The sequence below is a fragment of the Typopeltis vanoorti genome, chromosome 7 (genome assembly GCF_054136105.1).
Source record: "Typopeltis vanoorti isolate ZY-2024b chromosome 7, IOZ_Tvanoo_1.0, whole genome shotgun sequence".
Taxonomy (NCBI): Eukaryota; Metazoa; Arthropoda; class Arachnida; order Uropygi; family Thelyphonidae; genus Typopeltis; species Typopeltis vanoorti.
In genome coordinates, this window is record NC_143555.1 from 73,441,559 (window position 1) to 73,464,920 (window position 23,362).

General features: G+C 35.3%; 1 protein-coding gene across 1 annotated transcript in view; it reads left to right on the forward strand.

Annotated features, from left to right (window-relative positions):
* Window positions 1-23,362, forward strand: part of POSH (SH3 domain containing ring finger posh) — a 552,023-nt gene that overhangs the window by 496,392 nt on the left and 32,269 nt on the right. The window contains exon 14 of the mRNA XM_090395956.1: window positions 19,047-19,184. Within this exon, the coding sequence (XP_090252082.1) occupies window positions 19,047-19,184 (138 nt within the window). The remainder of the gene's footprint in view (window positions 1-19,046; window positions 19,185-23,362) is intronic.

Here is a 23,362-nt window from a genome sequence, read left to right on the forward strand (position 1 = left end):
TAGAGGGCACTATCAGGACTTCTAGGAGAACGATAACTTCATATCTTCATTTGCAGTTACTGTGTTGTAGTGCCTGCATACACGTGGCTTTTTGTAAGTTCCTTTTGAAAATGGCAACGTGATGTTGCCGAAATATCGGAAATATTTATTAAAGTATAATTTAATTTATATGCGAATCTACGTTGTTCAATTCTCTAAGTGATTTAGAAAAATGTGTTATTTAAAAAACAACTCACTAAAGGCAAATTATTAACAAATAACAAACATACGTAAACATTCATTAAGTTGGAGTTCCACTCCGCTCGATCGTGGATGGTAGAAATTCTCCAACATACCTACTAGCCAAACACCTAGCTGGTCTGTTGAAAGAGAAGATAAAGAAATCAGACTCTTTTATGAAGAATTCTAAGCATTTCATTGAAAGATTAAAAGGTATCAACATCTCAAATACAGACATACTTGCAAGCCTAGACATCATAGTGTCATTATTCACGAACGTACCAGTTAAAGAAGTGATTAAGATCAAGGAAAATCTCTATCCACGTGACATCGCTCAGCTTTTCCGCCATTGTCTCTAATCAAACTACTTTAAAGTAAATAATATAATATATGAACAACTTGATGGCTTAGCCATGGGCAGTCCCTTGTCACCACCTTGCACGGATCTGTTCGTGGAAAAACTGGAAGCTGACATCCTGTCCAAAATAAATCCAACCATTAGTCTGGTAGAGATACATGGACGATGTCTTCATTATTTTGAAAGACACAGAAAATGCCTTACATAAGTTCCTTCAAAAAATAAATTCTTTCCACCAAAAAATCAAGTTCACGTTACAGTTGACAAATAACAATCGATTAACTTTTCTGGACACACTAATAAAAAAACAAGAGAATGGACAAATCAAGTTCACAATCTAGTGCAAACCTACAGACACTGGATGTTATCTTCAATTCAAATCTACTCACCATCATGCACTAAACTTATCATTATACATATGCTTAAAAATGAGCAACAAATATCATTACAAAAGAAAAAGATCTGCTTGATGAACTCTCACTCATATCTCAAACTCTAGTCAGAAATGCTTACCCAAAAAATATAAACCAAAAGATTCTCAATAGAAACAACCCACAGAGACAACCTCAAGTCACGCAGTATACATCGTCCATTGTCATACCTTATGCTGGCTCAGTTTCAACAAAAATAGCAAATAACAAACATATAAAGAACACTGACTAGTTTTAGCACAAGGGACAAGCAGCTTCTACATTGTAAATTAACATAAAGATGGAAAGAGAAGTATAGATTATCATTAAAAAAATAATAAATAAAAAAAAAGAAGAGAAGAAAACTGAGAGAAACTTATAGAATTAACAATCAAAGCACAAGTAGCCATTGTATGCATCATCTGTTTTCTGGCATTGTTTGAAAACATCACATGAAAAGTTGAAGTCAGATACGTTAAATGATATAATGAGTGATTTCTAGATATTCTAATCTTACATATTTATGATAGCCACTCGACCGACCATCCAGCCTGGTTGAGTGAGTGGTTAGCTTATCCACGTTCCAGCCAAAAGGCTGCATTCAAATCCTACTATGGCATGGATGTTTGTGATTGGCTGTGAAAATACTAGTGGGTGGTGGACAGTAGATGGCATTAGTGTAGATAGATGATGATGGTAGTTGCGGTTTTCTGTAGTTTGGATTGAGTGGTGGAGATAGAGAGTTGTGGAGTGGGTGCCCTCCCTCGATGAGTCTTTGAACTCCTTGGAGGTGTAACGTAATAATAATAATAATAATTTATGTTTATTCATCCAAATGAAGTCGCTCATCCCTTGTGGTGAAAGTTAGTTGGCATTCTTATGTTTTATTTGTTAATGAACAATGAAAATCTAATTCTGTTCGTAACTACTAATGGTTATAAAGTGTAATTTATCAGCATGAGTAACCTTCATGGTGAATTGAAACATCAGGTACATACACTGGAAAAATGCAAATGTAAAAAAAGGTTTGAATATTATTGTTGTTATTATTATTACTTAACATCTCCAGGGAGTACAAGGACTTGTCGAGGGAGGTCACCTGCTCTATTTTGGCTGGAGAGCAGATACGCTAACTACTCGGCTAACCAGGCCAGCATATAGTCTTACTTGGGCCAATTACAAACAACATGTTGCAAAACTTATTTATCTGGACAACAAATTTAAAGAAAAAAGCTAAAATCCATGCAACCTTTAACCCCAAGGCTATATTGCAGTTCCAAAACTCAAGGCTAGTATACACTTATGATCAACAGTAGATGGAATAAGTTTACCTACTTGCTTTTATTTAACAACATTTATATTTTGTTAAAGAAAAGCATCTGATTTGACTCCTTTGTCAAGCACTCCCTTCATTTTGTCCATAAAGAACTATTCAACATTTCCATCACATCATCAGCATCTTCAGAAGTTTGGTCATTGTATTAGTGTTTCACTAACATCTATGTAGATGAAGTTCTAGAGCTCATTGATGATCTGTTCCCTCCTAATATCACTAAGCTATTCAAACACTGCCTCCATTCAGTTTACTTGATTACTTTAGATGGAATTGCCAAATTTTCAGTCAGCCAACCCCAAACCTTCAGTTTGTGGAGATGCATCAATGATATCTTCATCATCTGGAAACATAACTTCACTGAATTAAACAACTTCCTTACTTCAATCAACTGATTTCACCAAAAAATAAAATTCAGTTTGGAAATGGAAAGTGAAGAAAAACTATCCTTTCTAGACATTTTTATTACAAAAATTTCAGATAATGGTTTTACACTTGATGTTTACCGCAAGCCAACCCATACCAGTCATTACCTCCATCCATCTTCACTTAACCACCCTTCAGAAAATTGGTATCATTCATGTGTTTAAAAATGTGATACTTCCATCTTAAGAAATGATAAGATAAATAGAGAACTACAAATTCTACTTCACCAGCTAACTCTCAACAGGTATCCAAAAAAACTAATCCAAAAATTGCTTGTCTCTAATTGTGTCCTGCAGCAAGATCGCTGATCTCCTTAAACCTCATGATATCAGTCTTGCAACACTATTCTTGCTATACAGAGTCATTTCTGCTCTCCTAAAGGCAGTATCCCCCCTCTTTCTATAAACATCCTGCAGTTTACAGAATTTCCTGCTCCTCTGGCCTTTCATATACAGGTTAGGCTTTGAGAAGTTTTCAGATAATTAAAAAAGAACATATTGGAAATGTTCATAACATAGAATACAACTCTGGTCAGCTTATAACCCATACACACCATGATCAGACTAACAGCTCTTTGCCCTATTTAGAAGACAACTTCATCTCTTGTCTGGTAAAAGAATTAATTATGGTCATCTTTTCTCACAACACCCTTAATAAGAACCAAGGACTGATTCTGTGTGATATTTGGAAATCTCTCATTAGATCCCTTCAGATGCCAGATTTCAACTTTTCAGCAATTCATATGCAAACTGCTGGATAATTGTTGACTCATGCCATTTTCCATATCCTCCGTATGTTTCCATTATTCATACTATCATAATTCATTTTTAGCTTTGCTTGTTAGTTTGTTTAGATGGATGCTAACCTTACATTTATGTTTTGTACTTATTATTATTATACGAACACCTCCATGGAGTCTGAAGACTCATCACGGGAGACCCAATCTATCATACCTCTCCTTGAACCCATTAACAGACAAAGCACTCACAACTAACTCTGGCAACCTATTCCACTCATTTATTACTTTCCAAGCAAAAAATCTGGTCCACACATACACCCCTACTAACCACACCTTTATTCAACTTCCAAGGATGACTCCTTGTACTAGTCCGTCTAGCTAAGTGCCGAAACATTTTCCCTGCATCTATCCTATAACCCTTTAAGCAGCTTAAATGTTTCTATCATATCCCCTCTTTTTCTCCTATCAACCAACTTCTGCAGCACGCTCTCAATCAATCTATCCTCATAGGAAACATTCCACAGGCCACTCACCATCTTGGTCACTTGCCTCTGAATCCTCTCAATTGCTTCCTCATCCCCAAGAAACCCATGGCAACAAATCCTTATGAATCCATTTTTTTTTTTTTTTAGTGATGAAGCTAATATGTTAATTCAGGGTTCTACAAATATGCTAACCCATGACAAGTAGCTGCAGACCAGACAAAATGGAATATTTTTTTTATTTATTAAAAAAAAAAAAAAACTCTTTATAAACAGATTCTTTATCTTTAAGAAAATACAGGAGAATATGTATAATATAAAGGGCCATTCTAATAACAAAAATTAATGTAGTTTTTTCCACTTGGTTATACTATAAATTAAAGATACCTAGAAATTATATACTTGGTTTAATCCTTTATCCAAGTGTAAGCAAACAAGTTTACACCTGAACTATTTTCAGAACTGGGGCAACTCGTAAAATATGACTTCTGCATTACTTCAACCTTGGTATCACCTCTGGGTCTGGCTCCCACTGATGAGACCTCAATAAAGGTCAAAACCAGTCTGGGTAGTGACCCTTCTCATAATGCATAGCATTATACATACCATAAGGATTATGGGATACTGAGGCAAGCGATGTGAAATAATAAGCTTCTATGTATATGAGTTGCCCCAGTACTGAAAATAGTTCAGGCGCAAACTTGTTTGCTTACACTTGGATAAAGGATTAAACCAAGTATATAATTTCTTGGTATCTTTAATTTAAAAATTAATATAATAAATTAAATTTTCCATAAAATTAACGTTGTCTTTACTATTCTATCCAGCCCTTCTTTGAATGATTCTTACACAAAGGAAATCTTATCCACCCTCGATATGGCACTGCTGGTCACTTTATGCAACTCCTGTCGAGGGATATATCATTAAACAAAAATGAGGTGATACTTTATGTATTATACTGTTTCCAGTAAAAACCCAATTATTTTCAGTATTGAATTTATTTGGTGAAAAGAATTTCTTTAAGGCACTTAACTGCATCAATCCACCTTGTTCTTGGTTCCCCTCTGAGTCTTTCCTGCCATCATGACATCAAACACTAATTTTTAAAGACACCTGTGGCACAACAGTCAAAAATGAAATAATACGAGAACCACAGTAATCAATTTAATGTAAAACACAGAATAATAGCAGTACACTGTCAGTGTATGGAAACAACAAATAAGTGAAAGAATAGGAATACAACTTGCATCTTAGAAATTAGGGAAACAACTACCGTGTTAGAGTAAAACTTCAATTTAATATAAACCAAAATAATCACTCGATGTTTCGACCTTCATATTAAGGTCATCATCTGGAGTGTGTGTGTGTGTAAATTAATATTTATATATATAAATATATTATATATTATATATATATATATAATATATATATATATATTAAAAAATTAATTACCTATATATGTATATATAGGTAATTAATTTTTTAACTTGGGGATACTGTATATTAGGGTTACCAAGTAATTTTATAAGCTTGGTTATTTAACTCCTAATCTCAAGTATGCAAACAGTTAAGTTTGTGTCTGAAACATAGTTCAAGTCTAAAGATGGTACAACACCAGGGCAACTCGTTGTAAGGGTGGGTAAAGCTCTGATCACTATTCTTAGTATTTTCCATAATGTAAAGCACATCTCACTAAAAGATGTATACTGCAATACATTATGGGTGGGGTCACTACCCAGACCAGTTTCAACCTTTTTTGAGGTCTCCTCAGTGAGTAGTTAGACCCTAAATACCAAGGTTTTAGAAATACAGAGCCTTATCAACTTTACCTATAGAAGTTGCTGCAAGGTGTTTTTATTTTTAATAAGAATCTCTGGAGGAGATATAGATGTAATTAATTTTTTAACTTGGGGGATACTGTATATTAGGGTTACCAAGTAATTTTATAAGCTTGGTTATTTAACTCCTAATCCCAAGTATGCAAACAATTAAGTTTGCGCCTGAAACATAGATGTGCTTTACATTATGGAAAATACTAAGAATAGTGATAATATCTTTACCCACCTTTACAATGAGTTGCCCTGGTGTTGTACCATCTTTAGACTTGAACTATCTTTCAGGCACAAACTTAATTGTTTGCATACTTGGGATTAGGAGTTACATAACCAAGCTTATAAAATTACTTGGTAACCCTAATATACAGTATCCCCAAGTTAAAAAATTAATTACATCTATATCTCCTCCAGAGATTCTTATTAAAAATAAAAACACTTTGCAGCAACGTCTATAAGTAAAGTTGATAAGGCTCTGTATTACTAAAATCTTGGTATTTAGGGTCTAGCTATTTACTGAGGAGACCTCAAAAAAGGTTGAAACCAGTCTGGGTAGTGACCCCACCCATAATGTATTGCAGTATACATCTTTTAGTGAGATGTGCTTTACATTATGGAAAATACTAAGAATAGTGATCAGAGCTTTACCCACCTTTACAATGAGTTGCTTAGACTTGAACTATGTTTCAGGCGCATACTTAATTGTTTGCATACTTGGGATTAGGAGTTAAATAACCAAGCTTATAAAATTACTTGATAACCCTAATTATATATATATATATATATATATATAAAAACAAGCTCCACTACAATCTACGTGGTATGCTAAAGTTACTGGTCAACCGTTAAAACTGTTGGTAGTTGTTTCCATAATTTTTAAGATGTGCTCTGATCACTGTGTAAGTATAAAGGAAAGGAAAAAAATAGGAATACACAGTAAATACAATATTGGTTTGCGAATTAAAAATGGTCATTGCACACTAGAATAATAATATTAAAAGAGAGGGGGGGGATGCTTAAGGATCAAAGCTGTATAACTGGTAGGAGACTGCCATGTAACCTTCTAAGGAATATGGAGAACTAACCTGGACTTCTGACCCAATGTCCATTCCACACCTTCTCATGGTGCACTCTGTTAGGTATCTACGTAGATGATGAATGAGAATGGACTGACATTTAGGGATTTAGCCAAGCAAAGTGTATTCTTATTGGCTTAAACCACAATGTAAAATGATTGTACAGCATGACAGAACTTCATGCCAGCTGGGGGTGTCACCCGATTAAATAAGCCTGCATTGTTTTCATCAGGGAACGAAGGCAAACAGTGAAAGGTTGGCTACTGGAACAAATCCTGGAATGCTTCCTAAATCAACATCAGCAAAGTTTAAGATTGGTACTATCAACGTTAGAAGAAACAGGAAAAGAGATGGATAAGTACCAGATCGACATAATAGTGTGACTGAAACAAAGAAGTCAAAAACAGGTGAACCCTTTCTAAGCAACAAATACAAAATGTTATATTCAGGCAATAGCAGTTGTTGGGGGGAAAGAGGGAGTAGCTGTAGTATTCAACACTAAATATGAGGATAATTTCTTGAATGGTAGGCAATATCAAGTAGAGTGATGTGGACTAATATCAGAATGAAGGAAACTGGAAACTTATTTGTGCCGAATGGTCCCACAGATGTTCTGCTGATGAATTTTTCAAATCATTAGTGAAGACAGTTCACACAATGAAAAAGGAAAAGTAGTCTTTGTTGGATATCTAAAAACAGCAGGGTAGAAAATGATTATCAAACATACAGAAATGTTTGGGAAAATTTATAGAAAAGAGCAAAGTTAATAATAATGGCAAGTGCCTGCTGATTTCTGTTCAGGACATGGAATAGTTATTACTAACACCATATTCCAACATAAAAAAATGTACACAAATTCACATGGAGAGAAGATGTAAGAAATAAGGAAAGTCTCAACTATGTTATAGCTTATATTGTTGTTTTCTCACTGGTTTAGGGCATGAGTATATAGCGGATTTGAAATAGGAGTGATTACTATTTAGTTTTGAGTAGGATAAAATTGAATTTCATATTGAAAAGAAGAGTATGTAAAATTGTTTTGAAATAAATCAAAGGTGAGCAGCTTTCAGAGGTGAACTGTAGACTCAGATACACAAACATCACTGAAGAAAAAGGAAAAAGTTTGAAAACAAGAACCAAACCTTGTATAGTCAATGCCAAACACTGAAGAGAACATTGATTGATTCAGCTAGAGACATGTGGTGAGCTTCTCTAAAAGGATAGAAAAATAAGAACTCCTTGATGGACTCAAGACTCCCATATTTGACCCTCAAGAGGTTAAAGAATCAGTGAATGAAAAGAAGAAAGTATATCAAAAGTTCCTGGCAAATAAGACAGCTTGTGCTCTTAGAGAATACAGAGAAAAATGTAAGAAAGCAAAGCACTATATAAAACTAGCTAAACAAAAGTCATGGGAAGACTTTGGTAAGAACATAGAAAATAAATATCAGGAAGGTGGCAAAATATACTGAAAGCTATTGAAAAAGCTTAGAAATGGAGGGAAAAGGACTAAAAAAAATCAGAGATGATAAAGGTGATATAAAAACTGAAGATAATGATATTCTAGATGTCTGGAGTGATTACTTTGAAAGACTGCTAAACGAAACAAGCAGTTTCAGCATGATGGCAGAAAACTCCCAACAGTAATGTAGTCAGGAATACATATCCACACTTAAAGTAGAAAAAGTCATCAAAAACCTAAAATGTGGATGCATAGCTGGTCAGCTAAAAATGCTGAAATAAAAGTTTTAGTCGGAATTGAAGTGGCTGCATTGCATAATTCAGAAGGCCTGGTCAGAGGGTTTAATTCCAGATGATTGGAGCAGAGCTCTCATATTCCCCCATCTGTAAAAAGGGAAATAAAATTGAATGTGAGAATTACAGAGGCAATTCTCTGCTGAGTGTACTTTCTGGTAAGATTTATGCAAATATACTTGAGAAATCGCTAAGAAAAATTTGGAGCTTGGTGAAGATCAAGCTGGATTCAGGCAAATAGAGGTTGCCAGGATCAGATTTTCAATTATAAGAATAAGGAAATATAAGAAGGATATGTATTTAAGTTTTGTTGATCTGGAAAAGGCATATGACAAGGCACCAAGAGGAAAGCTCTTCAAAATGTTACAGTATTTGGTTTAAATGGGTTATTATATTGAGCAACACATAGTCTCTGTTTAAGCTATAAGTCAGCAGTTAGAATTGAAGGAGGTACTGGAAAATGGTTACATGTTAAATCAGGTGTGCGAAAGGGTGTATGTTATCTCCACTGTTATTCATTATTTATGTGAATCATATTATCAAGGAAACTGGTATTAAATCTGATATCAGCATTGGTTGTGCTAATCTTAGTTCTTTTCTTTTCTTCATACAGATGATATGAAGATGATATCCAGTACAAGTTCAATTTAGTCAGGAAATCTCTTTGATTTCCTGACTAAATTGAATAACCGCTTTAATAAATTTGGTCTGAAAATCAGCAATAAAAAGAGACAAAGACAATGAAAATAGGCAGAAACATTGAAAACATCAACTGTATCCTCAGTGGTTAACCTATAGAACAAGTAAAGCATTTCAGCCATTTAGTCATAATTTTTAGTGAAGATAGAAAATTAAATATGGAAATAAGCAGAATTAGTAAAGCTGGTATGGTAGGAAGTCAGCTGAATAAATTTATGTAGATTAAGAAAGAAATTACTCGAAACACTAAATTAGCTGTATACAAGACAGTGTTCAAACCAATTTTAACTTATGGTTCCGAGAATGCAGTTAGAAACAAAACACTTGATAAAAGACTGAAGACTTGTGATATTAGAGTTCTGAGAAGTATTAGTAGAGTGAACAGGTGGTATCAATGGCAGTATCACATTAAAAATCAGGATATTAGAAAATGACTTGCTATTGTTAGCATTCAGGAATGTGTGAGTAGGGCTAATCTCAGGTGGTATGATCACTTAAACAGAATGGGAGAGGAAAGATTAACAGAACAAGGGTTCTTTGTCAGGTTGACAGGGGAAAAAAAGACCCAGAGGAATACCAAGATGTAGATGGATTGATCCAGTAAAAAGTGCATTAAAAGATAGAATATAAGATCTGATGATATGTTTTGAATAACCGATTCATTTGGAGGAAAAGTGTTGATTGTAAGTTAGTAAAGGTGAAACTTTTTCATATAGTACTCTCGCAATTATACTTCATTTTCCTGGGGATACATATCAGGACTTTGATGCCCTCAATGATGATTTAAAAAAAAAAAACTATTTTAGATACTTCCATAAGATAACCCCCCAAAGTTTTGAGAGAGAGAGAGAGAATCATTCTAATTCCAGTTAGGTTGGTTGAAAAAGCATTCATATTCTAAACTGCTTGTACTGGAGAAGATAAGCTTCATCCCACACTATGCTGTATTAACTATCAATTCTATTCTGTGCCAGACAAAAGGTTTGAGATTTCCAGTATTCAGTGTAGTATTGTAAAAATAATCATATAAAAAATTCTCAATATTTTTACGTATTAATTATGCCTGTTAGTTTTGTTTTCATACACGCAGTGTCTGCACTTGTGATGTGCTTGTTATGAAAATATTATATTAGAAGTAACATGTAAAGAAGTAAAAAAAAAAAAAATTTGAAGTACTTACTAAATTGAATATTTGTGTTACTTATAAGAAAGTTTGTTGTGGTTTAAAATTGTTGAATTTTGTGTTTTGTGAAAGACTTTCTCTTAGCGCTAATGGATACAGCAAGTCAGCCATTTTATTGCATTGTGTAGTTTCTGACTTTTGTGGAGTGCGCATGCTCCCGGAGAGGATTTGATGTGTGATTGACAGCTGACAAGGAAAGCGTTGCGTATCCAAGTAACGGTTGAAAACAAGAGAGCGTTCGGAAGTTTTTAGAACACTGGCCGGTAAATATTCAAGTTGGAAGGAACTTGATTTTTTTGTGTGTGGCAGTCGGAAGAAATATCATAGTGTATTCCGAAAAGGGAATAGTGAAAATAATAGGTTTCAAGAAGGAATAAGTAATGAATAAAAGGAAATCTTGAAACTGTAAGTTTTTTAAAGTGGAAAAAGTTAAAACTGTCATTTAGTATTGTGAATGAAAGAAGAACTTGTTGCTTACATTCTAAAGTGAATGTTTTTCTTAGAGAAAATATTGATAAGGAAAATCTATAAGTATTAAGGATGCCTGAAAGTGAATGTTTAGAAAATATATTGATTAAGAAGATTTATAGGTATTAAGGATACCTGATCTGATGAGTATTGCTACTAAAGGAAACAAGATTTAGTCAAGAAGACTTTTATGTGTGTTACATTGATTGATGAAAAGGATCCTGAAATTGAAGTACAGCGCCGTGTAACTTCTGAAAAAGAGCCTTAACAGAAAGAGAAAAAGGACTATGAACATTTTTTTTGTGATTGTGAAAGAAAAAGTGTTTAGTCTTAAGAGGTAAATTTATATTTTTAAATAAGGCCTTGGATCCATATAATCTGTAGTTATAGTTATGTATTATTGCTAGAAGTGTATATATATTGTTTTAGTTTTATTAAATGTGTTTATTTTGTAATTGGTTTTGAGTCAATGATTAGTTGGATTCTGAAAGAGAGAGTTAAAGTCATTGCACCAATTGGAGTGAACTTTTGTGCAATACAATAACATATAGGGACACTCAGAGTCAAAATAAAAATAATTGTTAGTAAAAGAGATTTATATAATAAATCACCTCATAAGTATATAGTATAATTATTAACAAAGGCACAGCCGGTAGACTAAATAGTTAATATACTATATATATATATATAAAAAAAGAGGGAACATATAAATTAAAAGGAATAAAATTAACAGTATTATTGTTCATTAATTCTCTTTTTCCACAGAATGAGCTGTTTGTCTAAATTATGTCAAATTACATTGATGAGGGATCTTTCTTAAGATCCCTCATCAATGGAACCTCGGATCTATCTTAAGCACCAACTAAAAATAGATCTGAGTTTGTGGATAATAATAAGTGAGAAATTTTGTTGATAGGAAAATATGTGAAATTATAGTGTAACTTTGTCTAAATTCTACCAGTCAGTTCCGAGATGCTTTCCATTCTTTTTAAGTGAGATACCTTAAATTAGCTCCACTCCCATATTCTTGAATGCTAACATTGTCAAGTTCCTTTCTAATATCTTGATTTTTGATTTGATGCTGCCATTGATTTTCGTCTATTGACTCCCATTTTTCTCAGGACCTTTTTTTCTCCCTCAGAACTCTTGGATCTGTAGTTTCTGGACCTAACCAATTGCTTTATTTCTAACCAAGTTCTCAGATCCACAAGTTAAAATTAGCATGAACCTTGTCTTACATACTGCTAATTTGCTAGTTTGTAAGACTAGCATTATTTTGGCTGATTTCTTTCTTATTCCATAATAGTTTATTCAACTGGCTCTATAGATACCAATTTTGTTTATTGTTATCTAAATTATACACAAATACCCAAAGTATTTTTTTGTTCTGTAAATTCTCCATTCAAAATGCAGTTAGTATTGTTTGTTTGCCTATTTTCATAGTCGTTATCATTTTTATTCTTGTATTTCATACCATAATTTTGCTATCTGATTTAATGACATGATCCTTCATAATGTGATTCTTATTCTTTTCCCACAAACTGCCATAGATTTTATAAAAAATATATTTAAAAAAAAAAAATATATATATATATATATGTGTGTGTGTGTGTGAAGGTTGTTTGAAAAGTTTGCTAAATTTCCAGTAGATGGTGACACAATACGTTCATTCATATCAGTGTCAACATGTATCATCTTTTTCATGACCCCCTGGCAAAATTTTAGCCATGTGCGACACGTAGTTCTCATTTGGAAACATTTAAAATGACCGTATTCGCATTTTTCATAACAATAGGTGCAATTCATGGGGACTCTGCACCAGCATTAAAGACTATTTATTTTTGGATACGTGGTCATAAAGTCCATCAAAGATGAAGCGCACTCCAGACGCCCGACTGAGGTCACTATGAAGGAAATGATCGACAAAATCCATGGTATCATTATGGAAGACCACCGAGTGAAAGTGCATGAGATTGTAGGCATCTCAACTGATGAACTGGTGTATAATATCCTGCATGAAATATTGCACATGAAAAAAACTGTGTACACAATGGGTGCCGTGATTGTTGACTGTCGATCAAAAATGCGTGCAAAAATGACATTTCAACGCAATGTTTGGCAATGTTTAATCGCAATTTGCAGGATATTTTTTGTGTCAATTCATGACTTTAGACGAAACTTGGATCCACCACTACACACCTGAGTCCAAGCAGCAGTCGAAACAGTGGACAATGCCCGGGAGCATCGAAAAAAGCGAAGACCTTTTTGTCAGCTGGGGAAGGTGATAGCCACTGTTTTTTGGGATTGCCAAGGAATTATCATGATAGACTATTTGGAAAAGGGTAAGACAATAACAGGAGTCTTATTATGCATCATCATTGGATCATTTAAAAGAAGAACTGAACTAAAAACAGCCAAGATTGGTGATGAAAGAACAAAAAAGTGTTCTTTCATCAAGACAATGCACCATTCCACATATCGGCCATCACAATGGCAAAATTGCAAGAATTGAGATTCGAATTGGTTCCACATTCACCATATTCACCGGAACTTGGCCCCATGTGACTTCTTGTTCCCAAACTTAAAAATTTGGCTCAGTGGGAAAAAATTTTCTTCAAACAAGGATGTCATCAAGGCTGTCAATGACTATTTTGCACAATTTGACAAATGCTACTTTTTAGATGGGATGAAAAAATTGGAAATTTGCTGGACCAAGTGTGTAGACCTCGATGGAGACTATGTTGAGAAATAAAGGTGATTTTTTCCAAAAATCTGTGATTAACTTATTTTTTTACCAAACTTTTCAAACAACCCTCGTAATACAGTTCACACTCTTGTCTTGCACTTGATTTTATAACACACCATTTTCCAGTACCTCTTTCAATTCTAATAGCTGAATTGCAACTTCAATATATGATATACAAGACTATGTATAATGTTCCCCTTACAGAAGTAACTCTAGTGTTCTTTGATATATTCCTATCAAATGATTTCTTAACTATTGTCCTTAAGTAAAAATCTAATCCTTACAACTTACCTGAAATCCTGTTCTTCTTTAAGTTTCTCTTCCATAATTTTTCTTCACCTGTCTGAAGTATGCTGGCATGAATCTTATCTAGAGCAAGGAGGAATTATGTCATTCTCACATTTTTTAATATATATATATATATATAGATAGATAGATAGATAAGTGAGATATATATGGTGGGCACTATAATAGTTCTTCTCCAGTCATCTCAAATTGGATTCTGATAGGCTTTCTGAATTATGTAACATAGTAACTTTAAAACATTTAGATTTAGCCATATTTCAGCCTTTCTATTCAGATATCATCTACTCCTGCTGCCTTTCTGTATTACAGATTTCCAATTGTTCTTCAAGGATTGATATGTGCTTCCCTCATTTTCTTGAATATGGTCTGTGTTTTGTCACTGCTTGTTTCGTTTAACAGTTTACGAAGTAAGTAATTACTCCAGACAGTAAGACTCTTTATCTTTAGTTCATATTACTAATATTGTGTGACACTTCTAAGGAGTGCAAGAACTCATTGCAGGAGGGCACTCCACACAACTCACTGTGAAACAATACTATTTTTGTCTGTAAATTATGTGTGTTGTGTTCTCTTGGCTAATTTGCCTAGTGATGAAATATCCTCAGTTTTCGGGATTAAAAAACCTGCTGCCTCTGTATGAGATTGGCTTGCTTATCTTCGATTGGAAAAGTCTATGTAAAGATTCCTATCTTTGTGATGAAAATTAACTCAGGTCTTTTCAAGTTGAAGGGTGCAGTTTCTTTTGTTCTTTCATCTGGACTACTGAGGAAAACCATCACCTGTATTATTTCTGATTCATTTTACAGTACTCTTTTCTCCGTTATCAAACTTTTTTACTGTGCTTTGAGCTTTAAGCCTCCATGGCTCAGTTGGTATAAACTAAGCCCTTTGGTCGGAAAGAGCTGGGTTCGATTCCCGTCCATGATGTGAGGATGCAATGTTGTGAGGGCTTCAGCATATTACTAAAACAAGAGCGCCCCTTAACAAATCCACATTGACTCTCACAGATAACATTGCCCTCATCTGCCCAATGTTGTATAGAGTCCCTAACTAATTTCTCCAAGATCTTAACAACTACTGATGACTCACAAACTGGACTATAATTTGACACTTCCAGTCTGCTACTTCCCTTATGGAATGGCACTATCTTACCTTCCTTCCATTCCCTGGGCACCTTTCCCCGTAGCCAGACTTTCATTGAAAAGCCAGGTCAAAGGAGCTGTCAGTTCTTTAGCACATTCTCTCAAAACTCGTGGTGCAATACCATCCAGTCCCACAGCCTTACTGACATCCAGAGTACTCAGTATTTGGAACCGCACACACTCTCCTCCTGCACCTCTAAACCTCAAACCTGCCCTATCCCTCTAGCATTAAAACTGACTCCTCTAGGATGAAATACTCCAATAAAGTGTTCATTGAACACTTTATTGGAGTATTTATATCTATTCCCATTTTTATCCCACAATGTCATTCTTCTACAATCATTTCTCCTTCTACTGGCCACATAGCTAAAAAATTACCTAGGATTTTCTTTGGATCTTAGGGGCAATCTCTTCTCATATTCCAGATTTGCCTTCCTTTCCATATTAGTCACCCTCCTGGCCTGTGTCTTATATTCTTCATGCATCTACTCTTCACCTGTCTCCTTATATTTCTTCCATAGCCTCTTTTTCACATGCGGTTCCTGTTTATTATTGTTTGTCATCCACTTTTCACCAAATTGTGTCCTCTTTTTCACTTGTGGAATACAGCTTACTATTGCTGCTAACAAATATTCCTTCACAATTTCCCAAGCACTAATGATATCCCAGGGGCTTCCAATTCCTCCCTCCATGAAACTTCCCCAAGTTGATATCTAAGACTATTATAATCACCTACCTTACAATTCCACATACGTTCCTGTCTCTTTGATACTCCTGCATGTCTATTCATCTTCCAAGTCAAAACCACATGGTCACTCTCTCCAACTGGTGGGAGAGATATCATCTCAAATATTATCAGCTTTTCTAATGCTATGACCAAATCCAAGATCTTGAACCACTCGTCCCCTCTATTACATGTCACCTAAGACATTTGTCCCTCAAGAATTCTAGAAATTCCATTCCCTTATTGCTACATGCATCTTCCTCTCCCCAATTTATACTGCTGTTGTTAAAATCTCCCATAACAATCATTCTTCTTGCACTTGCCAAGCTCAGCTGTCTAAACATCTCCTGGTCCCCACCCCTCTGTGCTCCTTGGTTTGTAGCAACACTCCACTAAATATCTTGTCTTGCCCACCTCTACCTCACACCATATGCTTTCAAAATCATTAGTGTCACTGCCTTCCAAAGCCTTCACTCTTAGAGGATATAAGTCGTCAGTTATCATAAGCAGTACTCCACCACCACGCTTTCCCTTCCTATCCTGCTGAAAAATGCTGTACCCTGCTACTTCTATTCCTGTTATTATATCCTCTTCTGTCAACCACGTCTCAGTGATTCCAATAATCTTTGGCCAGGCTGATGCTATCAGTGCCACCAATTCCTCTCCTTTATTCCGGATACTCCTGGCATTAGTATAAAGCATAAAAATTCCACTGTTTCTATACCTAGCATTATTCTCTCTAGACTCCACTGGGCTCAGTGTTACCTGATGTCATCCCCCCCTTCTCCCAAGCACCCATTCCCACAAGAGCCCACCCCCTGCTACCATCCACCCTGGATATTTTAGTTTCCCTGCATTGACACACCGACTCGTTCAGAAAACAGCATTCTCTTCAGATGCCTGTCCTTCCTCATTCAAATGCAAGCAGTCTCTCTCATACAATTCCTTTCTGTCCTCAAACACCCTCCAAACATCCACATATTCCATTCCTCTCTCCTGACACATTCTAGCTATTATGTTATTCAATATTACTGTTCTGTTCAGCTCATCACTATCATACCTAGGCAACACGCACACTATCTTTCCTCTCTGCGTTTTCGTTTGTACAACCTCAAGCAAGAATCTCATATCTCTCACCGCCCAATTTACATTGCCTCTCAAGTCATTCGTTCCTATAATCACAATCATCTCATCCACCATTTCACCCCTCTTAATTGCCATAGCCGCTCTTTCTATCGTTCCTCCAGGCAGACACACGGATCCTATCTTGTACACCACGGATCACTGAGTCCCCATACATCACAGCTCTTACCACTCTGTTCCTCGATTGCTCACCTGCATCCCTCATTCTCTCTCTCTCTCCTCTAACACTTTCTCTCTGTGTTCCCCTACTTACCTGTCTTCCTGACATCACTCTATCTCTGGTTCCAGTGCTCCCTCACATTCTTCTCATTCCCTCTCTCCTACTGTTTCCATTCTCTCCTCTTCTATCATTCCCATAACTCTCTCTCATTCCCTTTCTTCCACTGATCCTATTCTCTCCTCTTCTATCATTCCCATAATTCTCTCTCATTCCCTCTCTTCTACTGTTCCTATTCTCTTCTATCATTCCCATAGCTCTCTCTCACTTCTACTCTGATTCGCCTTGCATTCATTTCTTCTATTCACCTAATCTCATCTTTCCCACTTCTCATCTCATTCCCGAGACATTCCACCTGCTCTTTCAGCTCGTCTATCTCTCTCTGCAAGTCAGCCACTCTTGTTTGCCTTTCATCCTCCCAGTTGAGACCATCTCTGAAAACTTCACAGTCATTTCCACACTCCCCCACTCTCATTTTGTCATTCATATTTCTCTTGCTATTCTCGCCCTGCCTCTGACTCAGTGAGGTCAGTTATAGTCATCTCTGACTCACCAAGTTCCTCCCATTGCCTGCATTTTGCACATATACGTATTTCCCCTTGTCTCACCTGCCACATATACAACCGCCGGGACACACACATTCTACAAGTCCCGCATGCCACAAAATCCCTTATTATGTCACGCAAAATAGAGTCCTTAATTGGAGGAGGACTTGGTGATTTCTATATGGTATTGATTCATTCTTACTCTATATAAATCCATAAAAAGATCATGTTTTCTTTTTCAGCTACCTACTCAAAGTATTTCTCCACTGTCATCCATTAGTAGAACCTTCTGTGGGACCTGCAGCACAAATAAGTCGGATTATTCAATTTCCCATTTTAAGATTTGTTTGCATCACTCTACTTGTGATTGCTTGCCATTTAAGAAATTTATCTTCATGTTTAATGTTGAATACTATAGCTATACCCTCCTTACGCTGGTCACTTGAAAATACTATTGTATAGTTTAGCATTTTCTACTTGTATTATTACTGGCTTATTATCATCACATAAGAATTACTGAAAGTGATATCCCAGGAAAAGGGTGCTCAAAATCCAAACACATCAAACTGTTTATATGTGCTTTTTTAATGATAGGCAATTTTCCTGATACATCATCTTATTTATTAGAGATTTGAGATAACGTGAAAAGTACTGTGTTTGGTCTCTAGAGTAGGAGCTGTCCCAATATTATCTAACAATTAACCACTCCCAATACTAACATACTATAGATTTATAACTTTTTGTTGGTGTTTCCCTATAAAAAAATTAATAAATAAATAAAATAAAATAAAAGACTTAAATGGCTAGTTATCACAGCTGTACTATCCGAGTGAGTGTTTTCATGTATATTCATATATAGATAGATAGATAATCATTACAATAAAGTCTGCTACCTTGTATCTTTAGAGCTAATTGTTGTCACCTATTATCACAACATTTTTGTGATGATCTCGTTATTTGTAAATTTTCATCCTTTCTCAACATTTGTATATAATGTCAAAAATCAAGAAATAAAAATAAATATTGAATTGAGTATATGCTATTTTGGCTTCATTAATGCTCAAGAACTGAGAAGCTTCAGTTTAATGATTTAAGTATTGTACAGTTCGTCATATGAATGTATACTGAAAACCAGTTATGCAGCTCACAAAAATTTATTTTACTTTTACAAATTTGTTTAAATTTGCTAACATGGAAATAAAAAATAAAAGTTTATTACTTTTTTCCCGTAACTCTTTTTCAGATCCGGTTCATGTCCAAGTGAAGCTCTTGGAGGTCAAAATATCAATCATAAGAAGACTTGTTCATTAGATGGCACAGTTTTGGAGACCCCCAAGATATCTTCTCGTTCTAAGCAACAGACACCTATGATTAGGGAAAGGTATTTTTTCCCCTTTAATGACTTAATAAACAGTCAAAAGTATAATGCCAATATTCCAAAGGAAATATTATATACACACACACAATTCTCAATTTACATGGTAGATTGGTTCCACTAAAAACAATGTTAAAAAAAAAACAGTACATATGCACTGTATTTTTTTTTTTTAACATTGTTTTTACTGGAACCAATTTTCTGCAATGGTTCCAGATGTGAAAACCCAATACAAATAATAAGTTATTTTCAAACAAAACATATGAAAATCATTGAATAAAACTCTATTTAATTTTAATGGAATATTTTTTATTTTAAATACTTAAAGAATATACATATGTATCTTTGTTAAAGAAAATAGTGTCCCACTAATAAAACAGGAATTCAAAAAGGCTGAAGTACACCTGTGCATATGAATATTAGTTAGATTTTATTCACCATCACTTTCTGACAGTAGCCACATTCTTTTGTGTGAGACTGGAATTAAATCACTTCCATTACTTGAAACACTTTGGCTATCATGTTCATACTGCAATGGCAAAACTTTTTCTTCAGTAAAAGGAACTAAATTAGCACTAATTTCCAATGATTCTGAAGGTTGATGGGCGATAGATGGCATTGAGGTAATAATAATAGGTGGATTTTTTTCCCACAAACTCTGTAATTATTTGTTGAGATCCTGTTTTGACTAGATCTTTGTATAATTCTTCATATCACACACCATACATGACTTCAGTTCATGTTTAAACTATTCAGCTCGTTAAGTATTTGGATCGTGTATAAGAAAAATGACTTTGCAATTGACTAGCCATTTGAAGCCCTTCTTTATTTAATCCTGCAGTGAGTGGAATCTCTTCATCATCACTTTTTTCTTTTTCATCAAGATTATCAAGGACAGCTTCTATTATTGAAAAGGTTTTTCTTTTTCACACATTCTGGCCAAATAGCTTTCCAGCATGCATTTAAAGTTGATGGTTTCAATTCCAGTAATGCCAACTTAACAAGATTGATGCAATCCAAAATAGAAAATTTCTTCCACACATCAATAACTGTCAGTAAATTATCCTTATTTAGTTTATACAAAATGTATTGGAATGTTCTTCTTATGTAGTAAGTTTTGAAGGTGGCGATCATGCCCTGGTGTAGTGGTTGTATTAAGGATGTTGTATTAGGTAGCAGAAAACAAAATTCCACATTCAGGTGTTCTAAAAGGATGGCCAGATGCATTGTCTATAATCAATAAAACTTTAAAGTCCAGATTTTTTTTACATCAAATAGCATTTAACTTCTGGAATAGAACATTGATGGAACCATTCATTAAAAATTTCTTTTGTAACTCAACCCTTTTTTGTTTCTTTGTTTGCCTTCCACTGCACTGATAATGTGTTAAAATCCACACCTTTCATTGCCTGCAGTCTTAGGGATCGATTAATGAGCAACAGTTTTAATATATAATCTCCTGAAGGCATTGAATAATAGAGTCGCACGATCCTTAGTTGCTTTAAAGCACCAACACTTTTTTGTAATTTCACTATGTAAGTTCTTCTTGGCATTTTTTCCCAAAAAAAGGCTGGTCTCATGTGTGTTCCAAACTTGATCAGGAGTGTAGCCACCATGTTGAATAATTTTGGACAGTTTTAAAAGAAATTCCCTATCTGCAGATGCAGCTTCTGCTTTTATTTTTACATTATGACATGCTCATCTTTTGAGAAATTTTGTAAGCCAACCTGTGCTTTGCAGAAAAATCACAATTGTTGTTTGATGTTGTTGGTTCCTTTTCCTGAATCTGTTTGCAATCAATAATTAATTTCACTAATTTAATATTACACTTACAAAACTTCAAATTTAATACATACCTGTATAACTATTGCACGAAGAAAACTTTCATGAACAAAACAAAAGATGCTCAAACATTTTGTATTGTAATCAAGAAATGATTGTTTAGCAAACAGCTTAACTTCTTCCAAGCAGCTTTATATAGGCAGGTGTCCCAAAATAGACCAACTTAATTTTAAAAATACCATAAAATTATATACTTGGTTTAATCCTTTATTATTATTATTATCATTATCATTAAACAAGACCTCATGGAGTCAAAGACTCATCTGGGAGGTCCTTTTATCGCACACACATCTCATCTCCTTGCAGACACCACACTCTCAGGCAAGGCATTCCAATCATTCACAACTCTCACAAAAAAAACCTGCCTCTCACTCCCCTACTCACACCCTCTTTATACAGTTTCCAGGGATGACCTCTGGTTCTCCCCTGATCTCCCACTTTTCTCTGTAGAACTTCTCCACCATTGATCTTATAACAACCCCTTACCAACTTGTAGGTCTCTATCATATCTCCCCTCTTCCTTCTCTCCACTAGACTCTGCAAATTACATCTTCTCAATCTTTCCTCATACTCAACATTCCAAAGGTCAGAAACTACCTTAGTCAGTCACCTTTGGACCCTTTCCAACATCCCTTCATCCTTCTGAAAAACCGGTGACCAAATCTGGGCACAATAGTCCATGTGTGGCCTAATCAAAGTCTTATACAATAGAGCAAGAATCTCCCTACTTCTACACGTCAGTGTCGTCCTTATCATTCTCAGAAGTCTTTGTGTTGTCTTCACAATTTTGGCGATGAGTCCCCTAAATTTTAGATCCTTATCCACTATCACCCCCAGATCTCTTATTTCCTCTACTTCCAACAATATATTCTCACCAAGCATAAATTCTGCATCCCATCTTTGTTTTCCAAATTTTAAAACCTTACATTTTGCAACATTGAACTCACATCCCCATTTGCTTGCCCAATCACTCAATTTATTCAAGTCTTCTTGCAAGGCCACAACATCTTCACTACTCTTTATGGTTCGTCCCAACTTTGCATCATCTGCAAATAACTGAATATCTCCATCCAAATCTTCGCCAATATCATTAATATCAAGTTAAATAGTAATGGCCCTAAAACAGACCCCTGAGGCACTCCACTAGTAACTTTCCTTTTCCTGGATATTGCACCCCATACACAACTCGTTGCTACCTATCAGATAGCCAGTCTCCAATCCAATGCACTAATCTAATATCCAACCCCATCTGCTCTAGTTTGATTATCAACTTATCATGAGGTACTCTATCAAAAGCTTTTGCGAAATCCAAGTATATTACTGTGTATCCTTCTCCTCTGTCCAAGGAAGCAGTCACTTTATTCTAATAAGTAAGTAGATTACTAAAACATGACCTCCCTTTAGCAAATCCATGCTGCATCAAAGATTATACCATTGTTGTCAACCCAACTCTGGATCCTAGTTCTCACAGGCTTCTCCAACAACTTAACCACAACACCTGGCACAGAGATAGACCTATAGTTTGATGCTTGAGTTCGATCACCTCCCTTATGAAGTGGCACAATCTTGCCCTCCTTCCCCTCTTTAGGAACTTGACCAAGTGCAAGACTCGTATTAAAAAAATATGTCTAGGCAGGTGTCAACTCTCTGGCACATTCCTTCAGAATATGCGGTGATATATTATCAAGTCCCACAGCCTTATTTACATCTAGTTTACTCAACTCCCCAAACACCTCTTGCTCACTTAGTCAGTCTCTCTTCCCCATCAACTACTCTCAATCTCTCCATGAAGTCATATTCACAAGATTGAAAGATCTTTATGAACTGCTCATTAAGTATCTCCACCACACATTCTGCATCAGCTGTCTTTATACCATTTCCTCCAATCAATGTCATCCTTCCATGATCATTCTTTCTTTTGCTGGCTACATATCAAAAGAACTCCCTAGGATTCTTTTTGGCTTCATTAGCTAACTGCTGTTCATACCTCTCTTTAGCTACTCTCACCAACCAAGTCACCCTCCTTGCCTGGTCTTTGTAGACCTCATGAAATTGGTTACTTCCACTTCTCTTATGCTGCCTCCACAATGCACTTTTTCTCTGTATCGCATGCTTAATCTCTTTATTCATCCATCTCACACCTACCTTATTTAACCTTCTCACCCATGATATAAATTTAGACATTGCATCTATTAAATAGTTTTTGAAAATCTCCCAAGCTACATTGATCTCTTTTCCAGCTAACTCCTCATTCCATGCTACACCTGCAAGCTGTCTCCTGAACTCTTCATAATCACCCCCCCCCCCCCTCGTAGTTCCACATATACCCTTTTTTCACAGGG